Source organism: Saccopteryx leptura, chromosome 5 (assembly GCF_036850995.1).
Source record: "Saccopteryx leptura isolate mSacLep1 chromosome 5, mSacLep1_pri_phased_curated, whole genome shotgun sequence".
Lineage (NCBI taxonomy): Eukaryota > Metazoa > Chordata > Mammalia > Chiroptera > Emballonuridae > Saccopteryx > Saccopteryx leptura.
In genome coordinates, this window is record NC_089507.1 from 50,230,561 (window position 1) to 50,258,447 (window position 27,887).

The window sequence follows — 27,887 nt, forward strand, 5'->3', positions numbered from 1 at the left end:
CCTTCACTATTGCAACAAAAAAATAAAGTATCTAGGAGTAAATTTAACCAAGGAGGTTAAAGACTTGTACTCGAAAAATTATAAAACATTGATAAAAGAAATCAAGGAAGATACAAACAAGTGCAAGCATATACCGTGTTCGTGGTTAGGAAGAATAAACATCATTAAAATGTCTATATTACCCAAAGCAATTTATAAATTCAATGCAATTCCTATTAAAATACCAATGACATACTTCAAAGATATAGAACAAATATTCTAAAAATTTATATGGAACCAAAAAAGAACATGAATAGCTTCAGCAATCTTGAAAAAAAAGAATAAAGTGGGTGGTATCACACTTCCAGATATCAAGTTATAATACAAGGCCATTGTACTCAAAACAGCTTGATATGGCATAAGAACAGGCATACAGATTAATGGAACAGAACAGAGAACCCAGAAATAAACCACACCTTTATGGACAATTGATATTTGACAAAGGAGGTAAGAGCATACAATGGAGTAAAGACAGTCTCTTTATCAAATGGTGTTGGGAAAACTGGACAGCTACCTGGAAAAAGTTAAACTAGACCACCAACTTACACTATTCACAAAAATATACTCAAAATGGATAAAGACTTAAATGTAAGTCATGAAACCATAAGCATCCTAGAAGAAAACACAGGCAGTAAGCTCTCTGACATCACTCACAGCAATATATTTGCTGATTTATCCCCACAGGCAAGGGAAATAAAGGTCAGGATAAACAAATGGGACTATATCAAACTAAAAAGCCTTTGCACAGCTGAAGACAATATGAACAGAATAAAAGGCAAACCACACAATGGGAGAACATATTTGACAATATGTTTGATAAGGGGTTAATAACCAAAATTTATAAAGAACTTGTAAAACTCAATACCAGGAAGACAAACAATCCAATCCAAAAATAGGCAAAAGAAATGAATAGACACTTCTCCAAACAGGACATACAGATGGCCAATAGGCATATGAAAAAATGCTCAACATCACTAATCATTAGAGAAAGGCAAATTAAAACCACAATGAGATATCACCTTACACCAGTCAGAATGGCGCTCATCAACAAAACAACACAGAATAAGTGTTGGCGAGGATGTGGAGAAAAGGGAACCCTCCTGCACTGCTGGTGGGAATGCAGACTGGTGCAGCCACTGTGGAAAACAGTATGGAGATTTCTCAAAAAATTAAAAATCGAACTGCTTTTAGGCGCAGCCATCCTACTTTTAGGACTATATCCCAAGAATACCACATCAATGATTCAAAAGAAATGCACCCCCCCCCCCATGTTTATGACAGCGTTGTTTACAATAGCTAAGATATGGAAACAGGCCAAGTGCTTGTCAGTGGATGAGTGGATTAAAAAGCAGTAGTATATATATACAATGGAATAATATGGGACCATGGAAAAGAAGAAAATCTTATCTTTTATGACAACATGGACGGACCTGGAAACTATTATGTTAACTGAAATAAGCCAGGCAGAGAAAGAAAAATATCATAAGACCTCACTCATTTGAGGAATCCAATGAACAATGTGAACTGAGGAGTGAAATAGAGACAGAGGGGAGTTCATAGGGTCCAGAGGGAAAATGGACAGTGGGAAAGGGGATGTTAGGAAGGAATCAGAAAAGGGAAAGAGATTGGTAAAATTATACACATAACAACGTTATAGAGAGCAGAAAAGGTAATCCTGGAGAGAAACGGGGAGGTCATTGGGAGAGGGGGAAAACAGGAATGTTGTGGGGAACACAGGAGAGGGGACATGCATTGGGGGACACTAGAATCTATGTAAACACAATAAATTAAAATAAAAAAAAATTAATACTTCATATCTGTGTAGTCAAATAGTTTAAAAATGGACACCAACAGAAATATGTATAAACTTGTAACTCTCAAAAATTTGTATCTTACCATTCCCTTCTCTTTGCCTGTGCCAACACCAAGTAAAGCAAAATTTTTTAACATTTCACAGCCGATGGCTCCACAACCTACCTATAGAGGAGAAAAATAGATTAAGTAAAATCAGAGCTTCTATTTATTGAAGAGAAATTGCATCAGAATTTTCATCAAATGTTAGCTTATAAGAAATATACACTTTTAAAAATAATTTGAACATTTGTCATTCATTTTCGTTTCAAGTATTTAACTGCTTTACGATGTCATTATTAAGTGTCCCAGTTATACGAAAAAAAGTATAAACCAAGTAAGAAAAAGTCCATATTTATATTTCCATTAAACAGAGGACATTTTACAATTCCAAACAGTGAGTACATTTTAAAACATAAACCAGAAACAAAGAACACAAAACATTACTGCAACATTAAAAAGATTCCTTGGATATTTAAGAAAGACAGGTTCCACTATATATTCCTTCATTTGGTTAAAAAAAAAAAAGGAAACCAAAAGAAAATAGAACCCAACCAATTTTAATGTAGTTCTAGAAAATTTAATGTTTAAAACTATCATACTCATATTTTCATTTTAAATGTATTAATTCTTTAAATCAGGGGTTGGCAAACTCTGTAAAGGGCCAGACAGTCAAGTTTCAGCTTTGCAGGCCATATGGTCTGTCACAACCACTCAAACCACTATTATAGCATAAAAGAAGTCCTAGATAATACTTAAAGCAATGAAATTTTCTATGGTCCATGAAACTTAACAAAGAGCAAGATGGATTCGGTTTGCCAGCCATAGTCTGCAAATTCCTGTTCTGAACATATAGTGAATGTCTTCTACGTTAGAAACTGTACTCATTTGAGAGTCAAATTTGCCCTAAGAAATTAACTTGATAATATACAATAGCTGTCTGAATGTATTATTTATTTTTGTCAATACTCATACTTACTAAGAAGATATTCAAATTCTGTAACTTCTGACACAAAGTGTCTCCAATGCAGGCTCGTAAGGCATCATATCTGTCTCCTCTGAAGAACATAACATACCAAAACACCAAAGACATTTAAACATTTTAAAAATTAGTTTCATTGTTAATACAAATGTACTGTTGCCCTGTAAACTGAAGACAGAATTTTTTTTTTGGACAGAGACAGAGAGAGAGTCAGAGAGAGAGTCAGAGAGAGGGACAGATAGGGACAGACAGACAGGAAGGGAGAGAGATGAGAAGTATCAATTCTTTGTGTGGCTCCTTAGTTAGTTGTTCATCGATTGCTTTCTCATATGTGCCTTGACAGGGGGAGGGGGACTACAGCAGAGCAAGTGACCCGTTACTCAAGCCAGCGACCTTTGGGCTCAAGCAGGCAAGCCCGCACTCAAGCTGGATGAGCCCGTGCTCAAGCTGGCAACCTCGCTGTTTTGAACCTGGGTCCTCTGCGTCCCAGTCCTATGCTCTATCCACTACTCCACCACCTGGTCAGCCAAAGACAGAAATTTTGAGGTACATGTCTTTGGGGGAGAATGAATCTATAAGCTTTTATCAGATTCTCAGATTTGTGACTCAAAAGGTGGGTCACTGATATAAAAGTTGCAGACAGCACTTGTTCATCAGAATGGTATTTTGAATGCTAACTATTCCCATAAATGTATATTTTAAATCTTTAAATTTATTATTTATAAAGTGGTAAAGACATACATTATTATGGCATGTCATCTCTAAATAAGGAAAAATGACTATAGAAGTAAATGAGTTAGGTTTCAGAAAGACATTTAATATAGCTACATGTTAAAACAAAATCTCTTTTACTCTACTTGCCTCTTACAACTATACAAATAAGAAAAAAGCAACAGAAATTCCAATATTACCGTGGGAGAAATTCTTCATGTTCAGGTTTGCTTAGGTATTCCACGATATCTGCTGCTTCAATGTATAACTTAAAGTAGACAATAAAAACATAACTTACTACGTATAAAATTTAAAATTACTAGAAAAAGTTCTCTTCTGTATTTAATAATTAAGGTAATTAATGATAAAATACCAATTTAGAAAATAATAGATTAAAAAATATAATTGTTTTTATACGACAGACATTCCTTTATTCTTTTATTAAAACAAGGATTAAACCTGAAGGTTTGGGCCCTGGCCGGTTGGCTCAGTGGTAGAGCATCGGCCTGGTGTGCAGGAGTCCCGGGTTTGATTCCCGGCCAGGGCACACAGGAGAAGTGGCCATCTGCTTCTCTACCCCTCCCCCTCTCCTTCCTCTCTGTCTCTCTCTTCCCCTCTCGCAGCCAAGGCTCCACTGGAGCAAAGTTGGCCCAGGCGCTGAGGATGGCCACATGGCCTCTGCCTCAGGTGCTGGAATGGCTCTGGTTGCAACAGAGGGACGCCCCAGATGGGCAGAGCATTGCCCCCCGGTGGGCGTGCTGGGTGGATCCTGGTCGGGCACATGCGGGAGTCTGTCTGACTGCCTCTCCGTTTCCAACTAAGGAAAAATACAAAAAAACAATAACAAACAAACAAAAAAAAACATCTGAAGATTTGTTAAAAGATACAATTTGATTCATGTCATTTAGCCATCTTAACAATGTTTGTTTTAACAAACAAAAGAAAACTTCACCTCCAAATAACTACATAAAAACACTGGAATCCCCATTCAATTTTAGCTACATTTGAATAAGTAATGAAGGGGCTAAAGTTTTGTCACTCCAAAATATGCTTTTTGGGAAATTGATTTTAAGCTGGTTATCAAGACAGAAAAGAATCAGAAAGAACTTTAGAGCCTCTTCATTCACCTGCATAAAGGAATTCAGATAGAAAAATCTGCTGAAAGGAAGGAAACATCACTTAGCAAATTACACTAAATGTGGCAGACAGGCAGAAATCTAGCAAAGCCTGTTACTTGAACTTTCCTCTGTCTCCAACCATCTCTGGATGGCCCAGCAAGAAATTGTTTACCATATCCATATTTGTTCTTTCTCATCTATGTATAAATTGCTTACATTCCCTTTGAAACCCCCAGCTCCTGCCTCCCTCGCCCAATGCCTCCTTGGAGTCTCATATTCTTATGGTACCCCACAGGTACATCCTCAATAAATTTTAGACATTTTCTCCTGGTAATCTGTCTCCTCTTAATTTGATTATAAGCTCTGCTAAAAGAACGTGGAATGTGAGAAAAAAATTATTTTTTACGCCTCCACAGTAATTTGATTGCTCTTTGATAAGAAAGAACCTAATCTATGTTTATTTTTCAGCTATTTGTCACTTATACCAAAAAGAATTAGTTTAAGTTAATGAGAAAGGTAAGATACTTATGTGGCTAAATTTGAACATGACGGAAAGGTTATTACTCACTTATGTAACACAGAATCTTTATTATTAACATAATTTATATTATTTCCCATGCTGTTAACAGCCATGTCTAATCCAGACTTTTACAAATGAAATTGTACAGTTAAAATAAACCAAATAATTCAGCAACAAAACAGCAGTATGTGGGTACTTCTTAAAACATAAAAAAATGATAAATGTTTAGTTTTTCAAAAAAAGTAAAGGCCTGAAGCAAGTCCTTTGATACTATCAGCCAATTATTACTTCTGGTAACAGAAATGAGGGATTTTTAAAATTGCATCTCATGATGTTTTTATGCTATCTTTTCCTCAAATCTACCATTCATTGCTTTCTGCCTGAAAAAGGAATCTTATGATATAGTATATAAAGCCAAAGATTCCACAGGACAAGTTCAAGGGTTCTGAGAGCTCATGAATGCTAAGTAATAATAAACAGACTAAGTATAAGGATAGAAAATTCATTCCCTCACTCTCATATTAGAGAAATATATCCTAGAATACAACCTGGATTACACTCAAATAACCTCAACATATGATAGGATCAGTTTCAATCACAGAATTAAGTTTTGATGGCTTATCAATCACATCTCTCATGAATCAAAAAACATTTTAAGGTAGCTTTTATAATGTATTAATACTAAAATTCATAGTAGACATTCATTATATAGATATATAAATAAATCTTAAGTATAAAATAAATTAAAATACAGAACTAACCCACTGGCACAAAGGAGAAAACTTCCCTGTCACAGCTTTTAATACTTCTTGGCTGGCAACACCTCCTACTGCTGCGGCAAGTGGGGGTAAAAAGCCTTGAGCCGTCCAAGAGAGCCAGCGCACAACGTCAGCATTTACTTCAGGCTGAAACATAATAAGCCGTGAAAGACAACGGTATTCACACAGTATGCTCAAAATTTCAATGACTTAACTAATGTGATAATTATTATTGCTTAACTTAAAAAAAAGTAACTCACTTTCTCTACTAAATAGATTTTAAGTCCTAAAAAACTTCTAATCTCGCAATAAAAGACTCGGTTGCGTGTTACCCTAAGCAGTATTTTTCTTATCAGCACCTGCCATTTTTGCTTTTGACTGTTACACCAGGGCACCATTTAGAATTAACTGAAATATCTAACATTTATAGTTTTTGTTAAGTAACAGTTCTGTGATGTCTGTAAATATTTAGAAACAACTGGAATTAAAAAAAAAACACGTTTTAATAAAAACGATGGAAAACCTTAAACACAGAAAATTGGATATAAAAATAAAATGACGCCTGACCGGGTGGTGGCGCAGTGGATAGTGTCGGATTGGGATGCAGAAGACCTAGGTTCGAGACCCTGAGGTTGCCAGCTTGAGCGCGGGCTCATCTGGTTTGAGCAAAAGCTCACCAGCTTGGACACAAGGTCGCTGGCTTGAGCAAGCGCAGGGGTCGGTCTGCTGAAGGTCAAGGCACATATGAGAAAGCAATCAATGAACAACTAAAGTGTCGCAACAAAAAAAAGATGATTGATGCTTCTCATTTCCCTTCGTTCCTGTCTGTCTGTCTCTATCTCTCTCTCTGTCTCTGTAAAAAAAAAAAAAAAGACCCTTAAAAACGATGAGTTATCAGTTTATGCTCTAAATCAGGGGTCTCAAACTCAACTCAGCATGTGGGCCGCAGAGCAAGATCACAGCCGTTCGGCGGGCCGCACTAGGTCTACAAAAGGCAACTGTTAGGCAACACTTTTCTCACTGCAGTTGAAAACAAAAAAAAATCAGTACAACAAGCACAATCGTACATGCAGTTTACTCAGTGTCACAAAAAGACCAGAAACTGTAGTTCGCATCACAACTGCTGTTAACTAAGCTAATATCTAGCTAGGATGCTAGAGAAATGAGAAATACAAGTAGGCCCCTAGGCTTACTTAAATTTATCCAAAATATTTTGAACTTCGTGGATTAGTCTGCGGGCTGCACAAAATTGTTCGGCGGGCCGCATGCGGCCCGCGGGCCACGAGTTTGAGACCCCTGCTCTAAATGGTAAATAAAAAGTGTGAGAAACAATATGTTGAAAAAAGGAAGTTTATAAAAAAATTAAGATCATAGTCATAGCACGTTTCGTACTAATCTAAGAGCTAATCATCACAAGGTTTTCCTAATTATACTTAAAAACCAAAACATGTTTTAAAATAATATTTCTTAGTATTTTAAAGGTAACATTGGATTTTGGAGCAACTATTTTAGTACAATTTCTTATTTGTGACAAAGATCTCTTCATAAGCTCTGCCTTCTCTTTCTCTTCCAATTTTTTCAATATTAGTAACCTTAATCTTAACCTTAGTATTCAAGTTTGGCTCAATTGATCTCCTAAAATCCTATGCAAAATAATAGTACTTGTGCACTGAGGGGGCAAGAGGGAAGGTTTTTATTACATTTGTAAAGATACCTGTGATACAAAAAACAGGCTCATATCTAGATATCTTATCTAGATATTCTATCCATTCCATTTCAATTTTTTTGTATCATTATTTTTCAACTATTTAGGACTAAACTCAACTCATTATAATTTCATTTAAGTTGTACTTTATAAATGCAGATATTGGTGGTAGTAATATTTAAAAAATAAATTAAAAAAAATGTTAACAGAAGCCCTAGCATAATGACAATGGCCTAAATATATATTTCCCCACACAATTTCCAAAAGAAGATACATATCTACAAGACAAATAAACTAGTGCCAGGGCTTCAGCATTACTAGGAAACAAAGAACATTATTACCTTCAAATTACCTGTAAAAAGAAAAAACCCCACCAAATTCCAATAGAATTATTTCTAGACTTCATATTGTTGCAAACCTGAACAGAGTAGGAAGCATGTAATCACAGAAAAGAGAATCGAAGGCTTAACAGTGACAAAGCAGTCAAAATCATCCTGCGAAAGCAGAAGGTCTCACACTAAGTGCAAAAACTACTAATCATGTATGTACTCTGGAAGATCTCAACAACGGCTATGGTGAAAGAACTTCTCTGGGAGAAAGTGATATAAATAGAAAGGGGAAAACATTCTTTGACAGAAAAGGCTAAAGAAGAAAGAGGAAAGTTATAAAGATTTGGCAGAAATCAAAGATCTGCAAACACACCAATTCATATACATATCCCCTGCAAAAACAAACAAACACACTACCATTCATTAAAGAAACTCCTTTTTAGTATCCTGAGAGGAGTTCTAGAAGTAGAAATATAAAAAAACCCGAAAACCCTTACCCTGTACAAAAAATAGGCAGAAATATCAGTTTACCATATAAAGCTAATGTAAGGCCTGACCAGGTGGTGGCGCAGTGGATAGAACATCGGACTGGGATGCAGAGGACCCAGGTCCGAGACCCCAAGGTCGCCAGCTTGAGCGCGGGCTCATCTGGTTTGAGCAAAAGCCCACCAGGTTGAACCCAAGGTCGCTGGCTCCAGCAAGGGGTTACTCGGTCTGCTGAAGGCCCACGGTCAAAGCACATATGAGAAAGCAATCAATGGACAACTAAGGTGTTGCAATGCGCAATGAAAAACTAATGATTGATGCTTCTCATCTCTCTCTGTTCCTGTCTGTCTGTCCCGCTCTCTGACTCACTCTCTGTCTCTGAAAAAAAAAAAAAAAAAATAAATAAATAATAAAATTTATAAAGCTAACGTAAGAAGGAAACAAGTTAGAATCAAAACATTTCACCTACTTAAAATATCTCTCTCAAACTAATTACAAGGCAGAGGAAATTTTTTTTTTGCGTTTTTCTGAAGCTGGAAACAGGGAGAGACAGTCAGACAGACTCCCGCATGCGCCCGACCGGGATCCACCCGGCACGCCCACCATGGGGCGATGCTCTGCCCACCAGGGGGCGATGCTCTGCCCATCCTGGGCGTCGCCATGTTGCGACCAGAGCCACTCTAGCGCCTGGGGCAGAGGCCACAGAGCCATCCCCAGTGCCCGGGCCATCTTTGCTCCAGTGGAGCCTTGGCTGCGGGAGGGGAAGAGAGAGACAGAGAGGAAAGCGCGGGGGAGGGGTGGAGAAGCAAATGGGCGCTTCTCCTATGTGCCCTGGCTGGGAATCGAACCAGGGTCCTCTGCACGCTAGGCCGACGCTCTACCGCTGAGCCAACCGGCCAGGGCGGCAGAGGAAATTTTATTTAGTGATTATATATCCTTAGCAAACACTTGGGAGATGTGAGAAAACAGAAGACAGAAAACACTCTACTTTATCAGAAATTTAATAAGAAATAAAATAATACATTCTACCCCAAAAGAAGAGAAGATATAAATAAATAAAAGAAAATCTGAAACTGTTTCAAAATGGGCTCACAGTATACAGTGTGTCCGTAAAGTCATGGTGCACTTTTGACCATCACAGGAAAGCAAAAGACGATAGAAATGTGAAATCTGCACCAAATAAAAGGAAAACCCTCCCAGTTTCTGTAGGATGATGTGGCAGCATGTGTGCATGCACAGATGATGACGTAACACCGTGTATACAGCGGAGCAGCCCACGGCCATGCCAGTCGATATGTGGACAGTACAGAGGAAAGTTCAGTGGCTCACTAAATTCGAATCCGCGACCAAAGTGCAACGTGAATATCGGCGCGTTTATAACGAAGCACCATCACATAGGAATAACATTACTTGGTGGGATAAGCAGTTGAAGGAAACTGGCAGTTTGGTGGAGAAACCCCATTCTGGTAGGCCATCAGTCAGTGATGAGTCTGTAGAGGCTATACGGGATAGCTACCTAAGGAGCCCTAAAAAATGTGTGCGTGAGCCCACATCGAACTGCAGTAAATAGGTATGAAACTAGGAGAGTTTTCCTTTCATTTGGTGCAGATTTCACATTTCTATCGTCTTTTGTTGCTTTCCTGTGACCGGTCAAAAGTACACCATGACTTTACGGACACACTGTACTTTAGAAAATTGAACAATCAACCTTAAGACATAAGTTGGTAAAACGATTAGACTTTACAGATGAAAAACTATAGAAAAAAATAGAGTCTCAATGCAAAAAGACCAGGTTACTTATAAGAGTAATAAAATTAAGCTGGTATCAGATAAGATACAAAGATATCACTGAGGAAAAGAGTCTAGAATTTTGTACCCATTCCAGCTGCCTTTCTAGTAGGAAGGCTACAGAAAAAATTTAAAACATGTAAGAAATCAGGGAATACTGTAATTCTGAGCTCTTTCTGAGTAACACATTAGAGACTAAAACTGATTTTAAGATTAATAAAGCAAGAATAATCAAAATAAGATGGTACTGGCAAAAGAACAGAAACAATCAGATGATAATAGAGAGTTCAGAAATAGCCCTACACCTACATGGTCAATAAATTGTTGATTCAGAAGTTACGAAAAATGAGTAAGAAAAGAACTGTTTTTTAGACAGTTAGAATTACTAAATATTCATATACAACCCCCCCCCCCAAAAGACTTTGATCTATATATACCTGGCAAGATGTAAAAAAAAATAATGAACTCACAAAAGTACAAAACTAATGAATTCAAAATATAGTCATGTACACCTGGGCTATACTTTGCATGGTATACAAAAATGAATTCATAAGACCATAAAATTCTAGAAGAAAGCATAGGAGAAAAAATTTTGTGACTCTGGGTTTAAAGAAGAAAACACAAACCACAAAAGATAATTGATCTTAAAATTAAAAACTTCTGCCTGGGCCCTGGCCGGTTGGCTCAGTGGTAGAGCATCGGCCTGGCATGCAGGGGTCCCGGGTTCGATTCCCGGCCAGGGCAACACAGGAGAAGCGCCCATCGGCTTCTCCACCTCTCCCCCTCTCCTTCCTCCCTGTCTCTCTCTTTCCCTCCCGTAGCCGAGGCTCCATTGGAGCAAAGATGGCCTGGGCGCTGGGGATGGCTCCTTGGCCTCTGCCCCAGGCGCTAGAGTGGCTCTGGTCGCAACAGAGCGACGCCCCAGAGGGGCAGAGCATCGCCCCCGGTGGGTGTGCCGGGTGGATCCCGGTCAGGCACATGCGGGAGTCTGTCTGACTATCTCTCCGTTTCCAGCTTCAGAAAAATACAAAAAACAACAACTTCTGCCTGACCGGGCAGTGGCGCAGTGGATAGTGCATCGGACTGAAATGTGGAAGACCCAGGTTCGAGACCCCGAGGTTGCCAGTTTGAGCGAGGGCTTATCTGGTTTGAGCAAAAGCTCACCAGCTTGAGCCCAAGGTCGCTGGCTCAAGCAAGGGGTACTCGGTCTGCTGAAGGCCTGTGGTCAAGGCACATATGAGAAAGCAATCAGTGAATAATTAAGGTGTTGCAACACGCAATGAAAAACTAATGATTGATGCTTCTCATCTCTCTCTGTTCCTGTCTGTCTGTCCCTATCTATCTCTCTCTCTGACTCTCTCTGTCCCTGTAAAAAAATTAAAAAAAAATTAAAAACTTCTGCTTTTCAAAAGGATATAATAAAGGAAAAGACAACCCACAGAATATAAACTAATATGTATAAAACAAGTATCTGATAAACTGTCTCAATTAAAAAGAAAACAAACTACCTTATCAAAAAGTAGACCAAGATTTGAAAAGACAGTTTAAAAAGAGATATGAGTGACAAATAAGCACATGAAAAGATACTCAAATTCAGTCATTAATGAAATGCAAATTAAAATGACAATGAGAAACCAATGCACATACTTTAAAATGACTAAAATCAAACAAACAGACAATAATACAAAGTTATGGAAAGAATGCAGAGCAACTCAAACTCTTCTACATTTCTGGTGGAAATGTATAATGGAAAGCAACTCTGCAAAACAATTTGGTAGTTCTAAAAAAAATTAAAATATATATCTATCATGTGACTCTGTAAGAGAGTATCACATATATTAGGTGTCCAGACAAGAGAAATATAAGTCCAAACCAAAATTTGCATGCACATGTTTGTAGCAGCTTTATTCATAACTGCCAAAATTGGAAACAAAGCAAATCTACCAACTGGTGCAGAGACAAACTGTAGTACATCTTGTCTGTAAAATGGAATATTACTCAGCAATAAAATGGAATGAACATGTAACAATATGGATAAAACTCAAAATCATTGTATTTAGTAAAAAGCCAGAATCAAAAGGCTACATTTATATGACATTTTGGAAAAGGCAAAATAATAGTGGTTGCTATGTTTTAGTTGTGAGTGAAGACGGTGATTATTATAAAGAGGCACTTTGAAAGGGAACTTTTGGCATTATGGAAATGTTTTATATCTTAATTGTAGTGGTGGATACACAGCTGGACACTGAATTCACTGTGTCAAGTTGAATTAATTATATACAGAATTTGTATAAATAACTGTACACTATTTTCAAATAGGGTAAAATTTACTTTAAATTTTATTCCAATAAACCTGATAAATCCCTAATCACATCCTTCCTCTTAATCACAGATTTCAATAATCTATTTCTAGCTTTCATACTTTTTATTAACTTTATTATTTTTTGGCCATTTTTATTGTATAATTTATTGTGATAACACTGGTTAATAGCATATAAATTTCAGGCATATAACTCTATACATCACATGTGTAGTGTATGCTCCCCACCTGAAGTCTAGTCTCTTTCCATCTGTCATCTTGCATTTGATCTCCTTCGACCTCTTCATTCCTGCTCAACCCCCCACGACCCTTCTAACTCTGGTAACCATCTTTCTGTTGTTTCTATCTAGGAGTCAGTTTTTGTGTGTGTTTATATGCTTGTTCATTTGTTACTTTTTGTTTTATATCCCACATGAGTGGCACCATACAGTTCTTGACCTCTCATACATTTTTCTAACCACTAAATATGAAATAAGAGATCTTTCACTTATGACTAGCAATTTATTGTTCAGTACATTTATTATTTTCTTCTTTGGTTTAATATAAAATGAGATATTATTCTTATTACTAATGTCAAGACTTTTATTTCTCCTTCATTTTGATAAAATAACAACACAATTTTCAAATAAGTGCACAAACATTGCTATGTTTATATCTGCTAAAATTAAACTGTTGGCCAACAAGCACCGGCACCATAACATGAAAAATCCATTTTCTAGGTGACATATCCACACATGATATGCAAAATGCATTTAAAAAATATGAATATGTAATTTATAAAATAGACGATTTATAGAAAAGCTAACGACTCTTTACGGTGAGTTAGTGGATTAAGAAACCAAGTAAATCAGAAGACATAATACTAATATTTTTAAAAATATTGCAGCAGAGGCAAATTCTAATTACTATATGCCACATACTCTTCTAAGTACTTCACAAAATTAAATTACCTGACGTTCACAACAATCCTGAGGCAGGTTAATTGCATTTTATTGATGTATAAATTACAGTAGAAAGAAGTCAAGTAAGTTGTCTACTGTCAGAGTTAATAGTAGCAAAGCTAGGATTCAAAAGGTAAGAGAAAATTAATATATAAAATATACTCACCTTTTCTTCCAAGGTTTCACTTATAAATACTGCCAGTTTCAACAGCTCTTCTGAATCTTTTTGGCATCTAGGATTCATAACAAAAGTTCTCAAATTCAGTTTTCTCAACTGCTGTAAACAACAGGTCATATGCAAATCTAAAATTTAAAACTATGTAAAAAATGTAAAAATTTGCCAATAGGTAGGAGCAAAAAATACTTTACTGACTTGAATACTGGCTTATAAATAATTACTTCAAAATCATGCTCACCTAATATAGGACACTACATAAATAAGACTTAGTTTTAAATATATAAGGTAAAAACCCTTTGCAACAGTACTACTGACTTAATAAGCTAGAAGGTAAAAAATTCCACAGTGGATTCGTAATTCAATTATTCTCAGATTTTTATTTAAAAAGTTATAGCTTTTGAGCACTTCAAAATGAGAAAATTCTTGTTTACTATAATTTCAATTTAATATATTAATCTCTCCACTCCCACCAGATTTAAAAGACCAGGAAGTAATAATAATGTTTATATAGTTTGGGGTATCAACTGATAATGCAATTATAAGAGGCTTAGTTACTTCTTAAATTTTTTAATCTATAATTTCTGCAATACTCCTTTTGTAATAAAGAAAAAGGTTACTTCAAACAAAGAACATTACCCAATATTTGGCTTGCGACCGTAGTTCTCCTGAAACTGGTCCAAGGCAAGCATAGCTGTGTGAATCTGTAAAGGTGCCTATTTAGAACATTAAAAAATTGGTCAATGTAACATGTGCCAGGCATTGTGCTAATGATTTTAAAATATATTTAATTGTTACTATAAATGAATTAGCTTAATACTATTATCTCTATTTAACAGAGCAGGAAGTTAAGTCTTAAGTTAAATGATTTGACTATAAGGCAATAAAGCAGTATTTAAGCAACAGATCTAAATTTCAATCCCAGGTGATATGACCAGTTCTTACTAGGTTATCTATATGAAACTTAAGAGTAGTAACAACTGAACAACCACCAACAAAACGTTTGTACAAGATCACTGCTTTTTTCCTTATCAACATTTACAAATTTGGAAACTGTTAATATAATTCTTTCCTTATCACAAATAAATTCAAAGCTATAAAATTATATCCAGTGTTCAAAAAAAAAAAAAAAAAAAATAGAGTGCTTCCAAGGTTTTGAGGAAAAAGAGTTATATAAAACTACATAGGTCAAATCTTTTACTAATATCACCTTTGCATAAATTACTGAAATTGTTATCAAAGGTAATATATCATTATAAAACTTTTTCCAATTGTTCTAACATTTCTCCATAATATAAATTTCTATTTTCAATCCTTGGGAGTCAACTTTATGTATATGAATACAAACTTTATTAAGAAAATCTTATAGGAAGATATATAAATGGTTACTTCATTTTAACTTTATAACCTCTTACCAATCACAACCCCCCACTCTGCTGCCTCTCTTAAAACCTCCAAAGTCTTTATTTACCTCAGGATCACTAAAATCTGCAATAAGGCACTTTGGATGTTTTATCTGCTTCTCCAATGATTCCTAAATAGAAATAAAACAATATAATTACTCCATTGCAAATGAGTCATTACTTGACAAAGTATATTAAGCACTAAAAGTAATGGATCTTTCCAAAAAGTCTGAAATAAATAAGATTGGGCTACTACGGGTTTTTTGTTGTTTCTTTAAGTAGTATTAAGAATAATTTATACACTGATCTACTGAGCTAACAGTGATTGAGCTACTAAATTAAATCAACTGAACAGGACACAGAACGCTTTTGTACTAAAAGTCTCCTTTCCACTGGTATGTTGATGCTCAGCCATAATGACCAAGAGCCTGGGCTACTATATTTTAACTAAAATATAAAATAGTTACCATTCTTCCTATTACCCCTTGTCTTATTACCACACTTCATTATTTTTTTAATGTTAAATGCAATTAGACAACCTGATCCACATAATAAATGTGGAAAGAAATGATAAAAACATCTGTATATTTGAAAAAAAAAATTGTTTTAATTAAAAAGCTACCATATTTTTTTGGTATCAAGGTATCAAGTCTTGCTATGCCTGACAAGACTAGAATACTCAAAGTTAAAATTTTCTATGTGGACCTTGGCCTGTGGTGGCACAGTGGATAGAATATTGAACTAGAACACTTGAGGTCGCAGGTTTGAAACCTTGGGCTATATGACAAGCAACTGCTAAAATGAAGCAACTACTCGTTCCCCACCCCTGCCTCACTCTGTAAGATCATTCAATAAAAAAAAAGTTTAAAAAATGTGGGACAGGGAAAGGAGGAAGGCAGGGGCAGATTTGACTATCAGTAATTATTTTAATATGTTCTTCTAACTTTGGCTTGAAAAGCCTTGTAAAGCACTGTAGTTAATAACTATTCTGGAAAAGGAAAAACAATCAAGTTAAAACCTTGAGAACTTGCCAGAAAAAGCAGAAATGCATTAGCTAAGGATTTAAGCAGCAAGAGAGTTCTGAGTTCTTCAATACATATAGCCTCTACATTTTCTCTATCCAGATATTTACACTTTCCCTTCGATGGCAGCCAATAGGAATTACTTTATTTTTCCAACACATATACTGTGTCTTAAAATTTAAAATATTAAAATTTAAAAGAAATATTCCTTTCATTTAAAAAATGTAACTAAGTGAATAATAAAATATACACAGTGTTGATGCCCGTTAAATCTTTCAAAAACACTACTTTCAGCCCTGGCTGGATGGCTCAGTGCATAAAGCATCACACTGGAGCACCGAGGTCATGGGTTTGATCCTAGGTCAGGGCATGAATGAGAAGCAATAAACAAGTACACAACTAAATGGAACAACTAAGTGGAATAAAGAGTTGATGCTTCTCTCTCTTTCCCCCTTCTCTCTGAACAATGCAAGAAAAATACTCCTTTTATCTTTTGTCTTATGAAGGAACTGTAAGAAAGAAGTATGACTATGATGATTCACAAAGGTGTAGATCCTTTTTTTTATATATCTCAATTTATATTGGGTAATTTATATACCTCAATTATATGCATATGGTATTCTAGCTGTAAAATTTTTTTTTTGCTATCAGTTTATTTCCTTAGATTGATATAATTTTCCTCAAAGTGGGTACAAATTTTTAAAAAATCTGTTTAGTCTTTAACTGTTTGGTTAACTATTTTATTACTTTTTTCTCTTCTGCCACACTACTTTTGTAGAGAAATAGTTTTTAAGCAGAAATAAAATACTTACAAAATAAAATGTTTTAGGAGTCTTAACTTGGACAGCTATGCCTCCATGTAAATAAGGTTCCAGTTCTGTAGTATCACCAATGCTAAAAGAAAACGGTGATACCACTAAAAGAAAAAAACACATTATTTACTGATATAGGTATTTAAATGTGAAGATTTATAATCAAGATGTTAATTTCCCTAATTTACAAAATTAAGATCCCAGTATAAATCTTTTCTTGGGAGGTGGTGTGTGGGTGGGAAGAAGTGTAGAGAGCTAGACAAATTATTTTTCCAATGTGAAAGGACTAAAAATAACCAAGAAAACACAAAGGAAACAAAAAGTAATGACAGGTGTTTACTAGATATTTAAATATAAAGCCTCAATAATTAATATATTGGTACTATTTACACCTAAGTAGGTATTAATAAAGTGGGATATGGGCTCATGTACAGACAGGCACAGAAACAGAATTAGAGAATTCAGACATAGACTCATAAGGGATCCAATTAAGGAGAGTGTACCTCATACCAGTGAGGAAATATATAAATATTCAATAAATCTTTGGGGAATAATGCTATCTAGGAGAGTACTCCAAATGGGTAAAAGATTTAAACATGGAAGAAGATGCCAAAAATATTAAGACAAAAGCATGGGAGAAAAACTTCTTTAAAACTTTGCAGTGAGAAAGGCTTTTCTACTCATAACTCAAAAGTAATAAAAGGAAAAATTTTAATTTGGCATTATACAAACACAGTAAAAGCCAATCACAAGCAAAGTCAAATGCCAAACCAGAAAAATTTGTATAAAAAATGCCTGACAAATATGCCCTACAAGTTTTAAGAAATGTTTAAAAAAAATGAGCAACTCAGGCCCTGGCTCAGTGTGTTGAAGTCCCGTGTTTGATTCCCAGTCAGGGCACACAGGAGAAGCGTCCATCTGCTTCTCCACCCTTCCCCCTCTCCTTTCTCTCTATCTCTCTCTTCCCTTCCTGCAACCAAGGTTCCATTGGAGCTAAGTTGACCCGGGAGCTGAGGATGGCTCCATGGCCTCCGCCTCAGGCGCTAGAATGGCTCTGGCTGCAATGGAGCATCACCCCAAATGGGCAGAGCATCACCCCCTGGAGGGCATGCTGGGTGGATACCAGTCTGGTGTATGCAGAAGTCTGTCTGACTGCCTCCTTGCTTCTAACTCTGGAAAAATACAAAAAAAAAAAAATAACAACTCAACAGGAAAAAGGACAAAGGACAGATGATTCACATTAAAGAAAAAAAAGAAATAGCCCTAACACTGAAGAATATATATTTACTCTCATTCATAATATGTAAAATGCAAATAAAAATTATACTGTACTATGAAATATCATGTAGCTATAAAAGAAAATTTAGCCTGACCTGTGGTGGCATAGCGGTTAAAGCATTGACCTGGAGTGCTGAGGTCACTGGTTCAAAAGCCCAGGTTTGCCTAGTTAAGGCACATATGAGAAAGTAACTACTATAAGTTTATGCTTCCTTATTCTCCCTACCCTTGCTCTCTGTCTCTTCTCTCTATAACATCAAAATAAAATCTTAAAAAAATCATTTAAAGGAAAAAAACAAAAAGAATGTTCTGCAATTACTGATGTGAAAAGATCATGTAGCTATTTTGCTTGTGAAAAGGCAAAGGGTAGATGCAAAATATGATACACTGTATGTAAAAAAGTGTAAGGAAAGCCTAGTAGTACACACAATAAAGGAAGAACCAGCTGAATGGGTGAGAACTGAGTTGAAGCCATAGGCAGAAAGAAAAGTTTTCATTGTAAACATTTGGCCTTTATTGTTTTTGAACTATTTCCTTATTTAAATAAATTAATCAAAATAAACAGTAAGCCCTTTCTCCCATTAAGTAATTAAGTAGAAAAAGATCAGCAGAATAAATACCAAACTTAGCTTCTATCACCTCTGAAGAGGGGAGTAGCTTACTCATTTTAAACAGTATGTAACATATTTTACATACATATATGTATAGCTGCAATAAGCACGAATTTTTTTAGTTATTGAAAAATGTTTTTCAAATAATAGAAAATTACTCTAGAACAAGTACCAATTAATAATGTTAAAAAACGTTTCATATGGTCCTGGCCGGTTAGCTCAGTGGATAGTGTCAATCTGGCATGTGGAAGCCCCAGGTTTGATCTCTGGTCAGGGCACATATAAGCAACCATCTGCTTCTCTTCCCATTCCTCTCCCCCTTCTCTCCTCTTCCTCTCTCACAGCCAGTGGTTCAATTGGTGTGAGCCGTTAGCCCTGGGCACTGAGGATAGTTTGATTGATTTGAACATTGGACCCAGATGGGGGTTGCCAGGTGGATCCTGGTCAGGGTGCATGTGAGAGTCTGTCTCACTATCTTCCTTCCTCTTAAAAAAAAAGATTCATAGCCCTGGCCGGTTGGCTCAGCGGTAGAGCGTCGGCCTAGCGTGCGGAGGACCCGGGTTCGATTCCCGGCCAGGGCACACAGGAGAAGCGCCCAACTGCTTCTCCACCCCTCCGCCGCGCTTTCCTCTCTGTCTCTCTCTCTTCCCCTCCCGCAGCCAAGGCTCCATTGGAGCAAAGATGGCCCGGGCGCTGGGGATGGCTCTGTGGCCTCTGCCCCAGGCGCTAGAGTGGCTCTGGTCGCAATATGGCGATGCCCAGGATGGGCAGAGCATCGCCCCCTGGTGGGCAGAGCGTCGCCCCCTGGTGGGCGTGCCGGGTGGATCCCGGTCGGGCGCATGCGGGAGTCTGTCTGACTGTCTCTCCCTGTTTCCAGCTTCAGAAAAATGAAAAAAAAAAAAAAAAAAAAAAAAGATTCATAAACAACTACTATATTTAAATATTCCATCTCTGCCCTAAGAAATTTGGGGATAAAATATGAGTTTTGGTTATTTTCATTGCTTGATATCCAGGGGCTCCTCCTTTCATATGTATCCTTCAGAGTCTGATCCATCATCACAACCCACCATGGCAGGGATGCCAAATTAACAAAAGATAATCCTAAATGACTAGTTACATCATTATTTGCAAAAGCATATACAAATTCTCTCTTTTCTTTTCCCTTTCCCTTTCCTTTGCTTCCTTTCCTCCCTCCTCTCTCTCTCTCTCTCTCTCTCTCTCTCTCCCCTGTATTTTTCTTAAGTAGAAGCAGGGAGGCAGAAAGACAGACTCTCATATGCGTCCAACTGGGGTCCACCCAGCATGCCCACTAGGGAGCGATGCTCTGCTCATCTGGGGTGTTGCTCCATTGCAACAGGAGCCATTTTAGTGCTTAATGGAAGGTTATGGTGCCATCCTCAGCGCTGGGGCCAACTTGGTCCAGTGGAGCCTTGGCTGTGGGAGAGAAAGAGAGATAGAGAGGGGGAGGAGGGAAGAAGCAGATCAACGCTTCTCCTGTGTGCCCTGACTGGGAATTGAACCCAAGACTTCCACACGCCATGCTGACTCTCTACTACTGAGGCAACCAGCCAGGGCTATACAAATTCTTTAATACAAATGATGTAAATCTGTAGTTCACATACATAGATGTAGACTGGGAAACAAAATCCAATAGTTTTGTTATCAAAGATGCTTAAATATAGATCCAATGTTATTTTTCTATAAAGAATTTGTAACAAGGACTGACTTTTCCTTTTCTTTTCCTAAGAATCCATTTTGTAGTCATTGAAAGAAAAAAAAAGTAATCCATTTACTAGTCTATACAGCAGTAAATATAATTATGCTTTTAAATGTGCTAAAGATAAAACTGAATCACCCTCAGCTACACAGGTACAAACTTGTCCTCTTTGAATTTCAGCATGTCTAGCAATATCTTTAACTCTTAAACATGGCTGCAGGAAAAAAAAATCACAAACTATGCAGACTAAAACTCCTATAATTCATTATTTTCAACTTCAAATGGGCCCTAAATGGTGCCTGATAATCCTATTATTTAAAATGTTTATTCTCCTCAAATCTCCCTCTGGTCCTGGCATCTTCACTCTCCACTGTGCAATGATCTCACCTTAGTCCGCTAAAAAACAAACCAGATTCCTTCTCTTTCTTGTCAACAAACCCACAAACTTGCCTGCAGTAACATCCATTCATTTCTTTTATCCAAGTAACTGACCAAAAACATATGATCTCCACTAGAATATTTCATTGTCACCTCACTCCAGAAGCCAAAACTGTACTCATTATCTTTTCTCCAAATCCTCTCCCTTTCTTGCATTTCCTAAGTGAATAAATAAGTTGTCCAGTACTCACCCATCATGAAAAATATATATGTTTTCTCCGAGATGTCTTAGGACTCTTGCTATCTCTACTTCCACTGCCAGCCCTGCCATAGTATATCATTCAGTTCCCTGAATTGTCTTATCTCTGCTTGTTTCTGCATCTAATTATCTTTTCTTTCTTTTTTTTTCTAATTATCTTTTCATCACCTTCCTAAGCCAATACAATCTTTGAATTTTAATAAAGACACCTTGTCTGTACTACTTGGCACTAAAATTGGGTCGATTTCGTTGCTAAATTTAGAGTTCCCAGAATGCCTGTTATACCATCAATACTTAATGTTAACATCTCACTTAGATGAAATGTTTTGAGGCTGAAAACTGCATCATGTCTCTCTGAGTTGATGTTGTATTCTCAACAGTGAGTATAGTGTTTGAATTATGAAAGTACAGAATAAGTAAGAATAAATGAACTAATAAAACATGTCAACTTACCAGTTATTTGTTGTGTAGATCCATTTAAGCCTGTCATTCCATTAATTTCTCGAAATGTTAGAAACTGTCCTGTTTCAAGTTTGTGAGGATGATTTTCAAGGCAAGTGACAATGCCAGGATTGGCCTAAAAATAAGAGCAATCTACTAACAAACAAGTTCATGTACTACTTTTTTTTACAAATTCTAAATCTCACACAAAAATTACCATGTAATCATAAAATTCTCAAACAGTCCCCAAAATTCCAAGTCATTCTTCTCCTTCCTTAGTAAAAGCAAGTCTTTGAAGAATTGTCACAAAATAATATCAATTTATTATTTTATTAAAAATGATTAAAATATAATTTCTATGCTTGGAGGAAATAGAGATTGTACATAGGAGTTCAAATATTTTAGATTCAAAGATTCTTGGTACTTTATAAAAAACACTCAAAAGTTACCAAATGTAACTGTGTGCATAAAAGATGAGAGTCTAACTTTGAAGATTAAAGAAAAGTAAGAAGAAAGGAAGATGCAGATTTAAATTTGGGAAACTAGTACTTTAAAGCTTACCTAACACTTTAAAGCAAAGACATGCTATATAGCCCAGCCACTTCCCAGGATAAAAATAGAAACAAATTAGCTTATCTCACCAGAGGATGGATGAGACAGATCAAAGGTTCAGATATTTCCTAAATGCATATAATCCTATATGCTGCTTGAATAAGGTGATAATTTAATCTACATGAAATCTAATGAAATTAATTCTTTCATAACTGTGTAGATTCTAAAAATTCTTTTGCTGCTTAATAATTTAAATTATGATCACAAACATGTTGATAAAATTAATGTAATGTGGGTTTGCTAGTATCTCAAGAAAAACAATTCATAAAGAATTTTTTAATGAGAAATAATTTCTCACAGGTAAGTCAAATGCATACATTTACGATAGTTTCTAATTCTTTATGGATGACTTCCACATTTCCTGCACTATTCAATAAAAGAAAATACCAATGCAATACCAGGATCTATACTCTCCTTGGGACTTATTCTAACTGTATGATATTCTCATGAATAAACTAAAAACAACTGCAGAAGGTAAAAGATTGAACAATATAACCCATTCTGTAAGCAGAGAGATACACAGAATTTTTCAATGAACTTCTATTAAAAAAAAATAAAGACAACATTATATTAGGTTAAAAAATAGGCCCTGGCCGGTTGGCTCAGTAGTAGAGCGTCAGCCTGGCGTGCGGGGGACCTGGGTTCGATTCCCGGCCAGGGCACATAGGAGAAGCGCCCATTTGCTTCTCCACCCCCCCCCCTTCCTCTCTGTCTCTCTCTTCCCCTCCCGCAGCCAAGGCTCCATTGGAGCAAAGATGGCCCGGGTGCTGGGGATGGCTCCTTGGCGTCTGCCCCAGGCGCTAGAGTGGCTCTGGTCACTGCAGAGCGACGCCCCGGAGGGGCAGAGCGTCGCCCCCTGGTGGGCAGAGCGTCGCCCCTGGTGGGCATGCCAGGTGGATCCTGGTTGGGCGCATGCGGGAGTTTGTCTGACTGTCTTTCCCCGTTTCCAGCTTCAGAAAAAATAAATAAATAAATAAATAAAGCATAAAGAGAGAGGCACAAATACTATTAAAAGCATATTATCATTCACTTATGTTGGCTTCTTTTGAGCTTTTAGTGTAAATTGATTATAAAAAGTGCAAATGAAGTTAATGACTTAGGCTACGAAGAGGAGTAAAAATGTATCATAATAACTTTTCCAATTCTTTTAGGGAATAAAAAACTAAGCTAACCTGATACCAAAAGACTTTGATTTGAAGATTAATTAATTCTTAAAACTTTTTGTTTCCACTAAATAATGTTTTAAAAATACAACAGCTTAGGCCCTGGCCAGTTGGCTCAGTGGTAAAGCGTCGGCCTGGTGTGAGGGAGTCCCAGGTTCGATTCCCGGCCAGGGCACTCAGGAGAAGTGCCCATCTGCTTTTCCACCCCTCCTCCTCTCCTTACTCTTTGTCTCTCTCTTCCCCTCCCACAGCCGAGGCTCCATTGGAGCAGGGATGGCCCGCGCGCTGAGGATGGCTCTGTGGCCTCTGCCTCGGGTGCTGGAATGGCTCTGGATGCAACAGAGCAACGCCCCAGAGGGGCAGAGCATCGCCCCCTGGTGGGCATGCCGGGTGGATCCCGGTCGGGTGCATGCGGAAGTCTGTCTGACTGCCTCCCCGTTTCCAGCTTCGGAAAAATGCAAAAAAGAAAATAAATAAAAATACAACAGCTTTTGTCTATGATAACTTAAGTGTGCACCTTCCTGCGGTCACAGTGTTGGACCAGATGACTATGGCATAGTACATCTATGATCTGACACAATAAACATTCAGCAAACACTGAATCATAGTTCATATCTCATAGAAACATTATATAGAAAACAGAAGTAAAATTAAAAATTTATGACAAGCAAATACTGATCTACCAATTATTAAATAATGTTAGAAGAAATAAAAAATATTCTTTTAAAAGTCTAACTTAAATTTAGCTTTAATATAATGTGATTAAAAAATGAACAGGCCCTGGCCGGATTGAAAGTAGACGAAATGTTGTCCTGGCATGCCAAGGTTGTGGGTTCAATCCCCAGTCAGGGCACATATGAGAAGCAATCAGTGAGTGTACAACTAAATGGAAAAACTAAGAGGAAGAACAAGCTCATGCTTCTCTCTCACTCTCCCTACCTCCCCTTCCTCTCTCTCACTCTTTTTAAATCAATGGAAAAATTAAAAAAATTCACTCATGAATTGCCTTAAAATCTTGTAAAACAACTGAAAAAAAAATGCATCTTATAATAGTTTGCTAATAACACCTTTAAAAAAAACAGTATTCACATCAACTAAAAACATCGATCCTATACATATATAATAATATACATATACAATCATACCTGCGTTATATTTGAAATAAAAATTTCTTTTGGTTCCTCTCCTGTTGTATCTAAAACTTCAAATTCATCACCAAAATCACAAAATAACTGTGACCAAATTCCATGTACATCGGCACTGATGAACTGTAAAATAAAAAAAACAAGTTCAAGCCTATCTACTGTATTTATATAAAGGAAAAAAAAAAACCCAGCTCAACTATCTCTGGACCTTTTTATGACAATTTCACTTACAATTAAGTATATCGTTTGGGATATAAAGTAAAAATGAATAGGTTAAATTATTAGTCTATAAAGTGGTTTGGGAATCATAGATTTTGGTATTTGGGACTAGATATCTAATGTTACAAAATTAAAGGCACCTCTCCCACTAATCCACTCCGAGCTACAGCTTTCATCATGTCAAATCTCAAATCCATCCACTTCTCTGCATCCACATGGCCTCCACCCTAACTCAGGACCTCACCAGGCTCTCCTGATCAGTACATCAGGGTTCACTCATCAGTACATCATCATTATTCTATGACTTGTAAATAACAAAATTCCCTACCTTGCCCAAAAAGTCAAGCATAGTATATAAGAAACAGGTTATCTTACTTTAATGGTCTAGCAGTGAATTCTTACTTTTCTTCTAGAAAAGAATGGTGTGTCCATTCATCAAAAGCAGTAGAATTAATGGAAAACAGAACCGAGTAAAAGTTAAGAGTGGAGTCACCAGAAAAAGGGCGGAGGAAGAAAGTGTATATCAAAATCATGAAAGGTAAAAATCAGATTCTTAAATAGAATCATAAATATGTTATTGAAAATAATTTTTATTATACATGCACACTTCTCCATTCTAAATCAGTAAAGAAAATGTTCTCATGTTTCTACTATTTCTTACTTGATCATGTACTGCTTTTACTATCCAAAAAGGCATATAGGGGGTCCTCTGGTTACGACAGTCCCACAGTCTAAACATATGACATACTGAGTTTACGGTGCTCACTCCCATAAAAACTTAATTGAGATGGGAAACAAACTTAAATGGTGTGTGGAAAAATCTGTGCCCCCAGTCTGTGTACAGCTCCCATAGCTCTGAGAAGTCAGTGGAGGCTATAACAGAGGAGTCTGTTGCCATGGGTAAATAGCTTAATGTGGATGGAGGTTGAGGATGTCACAGAGCTACTGGTATCACATGGAGAGGAGCTGTCTGCTGAGGACCTCAGTCAGCTGGAGAAGCAGCTGGTTGAAGAGGAAGAGATAGAAACACCAGAGCCCTAGAGATCTGCTACTAAGAGTTTGATAGAAGGTTTTTCTATGGTAGAGGATGAGTTTCCAAAATTTCAGGCTGAGGACCCCAGCGATGACAGATTCAGTAAGATCTACAGAGCTGTTATGGATGCCTTGCAATGCTATAGGCAGATTTTGGAAGAGAAGAAGTCATCAACCTTCCACACTAGCCTGGAACAATTCTTTAAAAAGGTAGAGCAGCCTGCAACAGATCCTGAACCCCATACATCAGCTGCTTCTCAAGATGAAACATCCGTAGTACAGGTAGAATCATCTCCAGCGTCTCCTGCATGTTCCTTAGGCAATCCTGATTCACCTGACCCAGTATCTCCAGCACCTTCTGCAGGTTCTCCGGCCTCTCCAGCTTCCTCCTCCCAATAGGTCACTCCTACCTTGCAATGCCCCTTCCAGTGTGCAAGCCAACCACACGAACAAAGGTAAGAAAAATTTTTTTGCACTCATTTTTTGTCATTTTTTCTGTTACTATAGGTACAGTATATTTATGCCCTTTTCCTTTTTCTGTGGCTTAGTTGTGTTTTTATGTTCTAGATTATGATTTTACAACTGAGTTAGGATAGGTAAGTAACTTAGGCTAGGGTGTGTTTTGACTTACACCAAAATTTGGGTTAGATCACTGTTGTAGAAACAGAACTGTGTTGTAACCTGAGGACCCCCTGTATATAACACTTTTTATGAGACCTAAAATTGAGCAAAATTTGTTTTAAGTTTGAAAGTTCAAACTTTAGGACACTTTCTTTCTTTGCAAAACAACTTAAAGACGACAGAAATGTGAAATCTGCACCAAATAAAAGGAAAACCCTCCTAGTTTCTGTAGGATGATGTGGCAGCATGTGCGCATGCACAGATGACGTAACACCGTGTATACAGTGGAGCAGCCCACGGCCATGCCAGTCAAGATGTGGATGGTACAGAGGAAAGTTCAGTGTGTTCTGTGGCTTGCTAAATTTGAATCCGTGACCAAAGTGCAACGTGAATATCGGCGCATTTATAATGAAGCGCCACCACATAGGAATAACATTACTCGGTGGGATAAGCAGTTGAAGGAAACCGGCAGTTTGGTGGAGAAACCCCGTTCTGGTAGATCATCAGTCATTGACAAGTCTGTAGAGGCTATATGGGATAGCTACCTAAGGAGCCCTAAAAAATGTGTGCATGAGCCCGCATTGAACTGCACTGAATAGGTATGAAATTGGGAAAGTTTTCCTCTTATTTGGTGATTTTACATTTCTATCGTCTTTTGTTGCTTTCCTATGACCGGTCAAAAGTGCACCATGACTTTACGGACACACTGTATATATGTATCTATATCAACTACATAAACAAGAATTTTAGTTTATAAACTAACATAATTATTTGGAAAACTATTGTGACTTGTTTATAAAAGTATTGACCATTCTGTGCCTTATCTGCTCAATTTAAATTGTGGACTACAGCACTAAAGTACTATAAAGTGTAAATATGCTATGTAATACTACAATCCAAAAATTTTCAGCACACCCATTTTATACAGTATGATCATCTAAATCTCTTTCCAGTATCCCAATGTGTCACTACTACTTACCTAATTAATCTGGACCAAAAGCGAGGGGTTATCCCAACTTCTAGCAAACCTTATTCGCACCCCTCTTGAATAAGGCAGCAATCTTTCACCTATATTACTGCATCAGCCCCTAATGGTCCCAACTGCCTCTATTCTACTCTTGTAATTCAGTAGTTCGCTTTTGATATCATGACACCTTCATGTTCTTAAAAATTATTAAGGACCCACCCTACCCAGATAGCTTGATTGATTAGAGAATAATCTGGAAGAGCAGAGGTCACCGGTATGACCCCTGGTCAGAGTACATAGAGGAACAGACTGAAAATCCTGTCTCTCTCTCTCCCCCTTCCTTTCTCCCTAAAATCAGTAAAATAAACATTAAAAAAATTATTGAGAACAAAATAGCTCTTATTTATGTGGGTTATACCTATTGATATTTACTATGTTAGAAATAAAACTGAGAAACATTTAAAACACAAGACATACACACACA

The 27,887-nt window shown here is 37.0% G+C and overlaps 1 protein-coding gene across 1 annotated transcript in view; it reads right to left on the reverse strand.

The window, feature by feature from the left end:
- UBA6 (ubiquitin like modifier activating enzyme 6) overlaps positions 1-27,887 on the reverse strand; it is a 106,678-nt gene that overhangs the window by 41,817 nt on the left and 36,974 nt on the right. Inside the window, exons 8-17 of the mRNA XM_066384644.1 lie at positions 24,565-24,687; positions 21,657-21,780; positions 16,961-17,064; positions 15,195-15,257; positions 14,363-14,439; positions 13,715-13,781; positions 5,983-6,126; positions 3,784-3,851; positions 2,870-2,948; positions 1,936-2,016 (exon numbers count right to left, since the gene is read on the reverse strand). Coding sequence (XP_066240741.1) covers positions 1,936-2,016; positions 2,870-2,948; positions 3,784-3,851; positions 5,983-6,126; positions 13,715-13,781; positions 14,363-14,439; positions 15,195-15,257; positions 16,961-17,064; positions 21,657-21,780; positions 24,565-24,687 — 930 coding nt within the window. The remainder of the gene's footprint in view (positions 1-1,935; positions 2,017-2,869; positions 2,949-3,783; positions 3,852-5,982; positions 6,127-13,714; positions 13,782-14,362; positions 14,440-15,194; positions 15,258-16,960; positions 17,065-21,656; positions 21,781-24,564; positions 24,688-27,887) is intronic.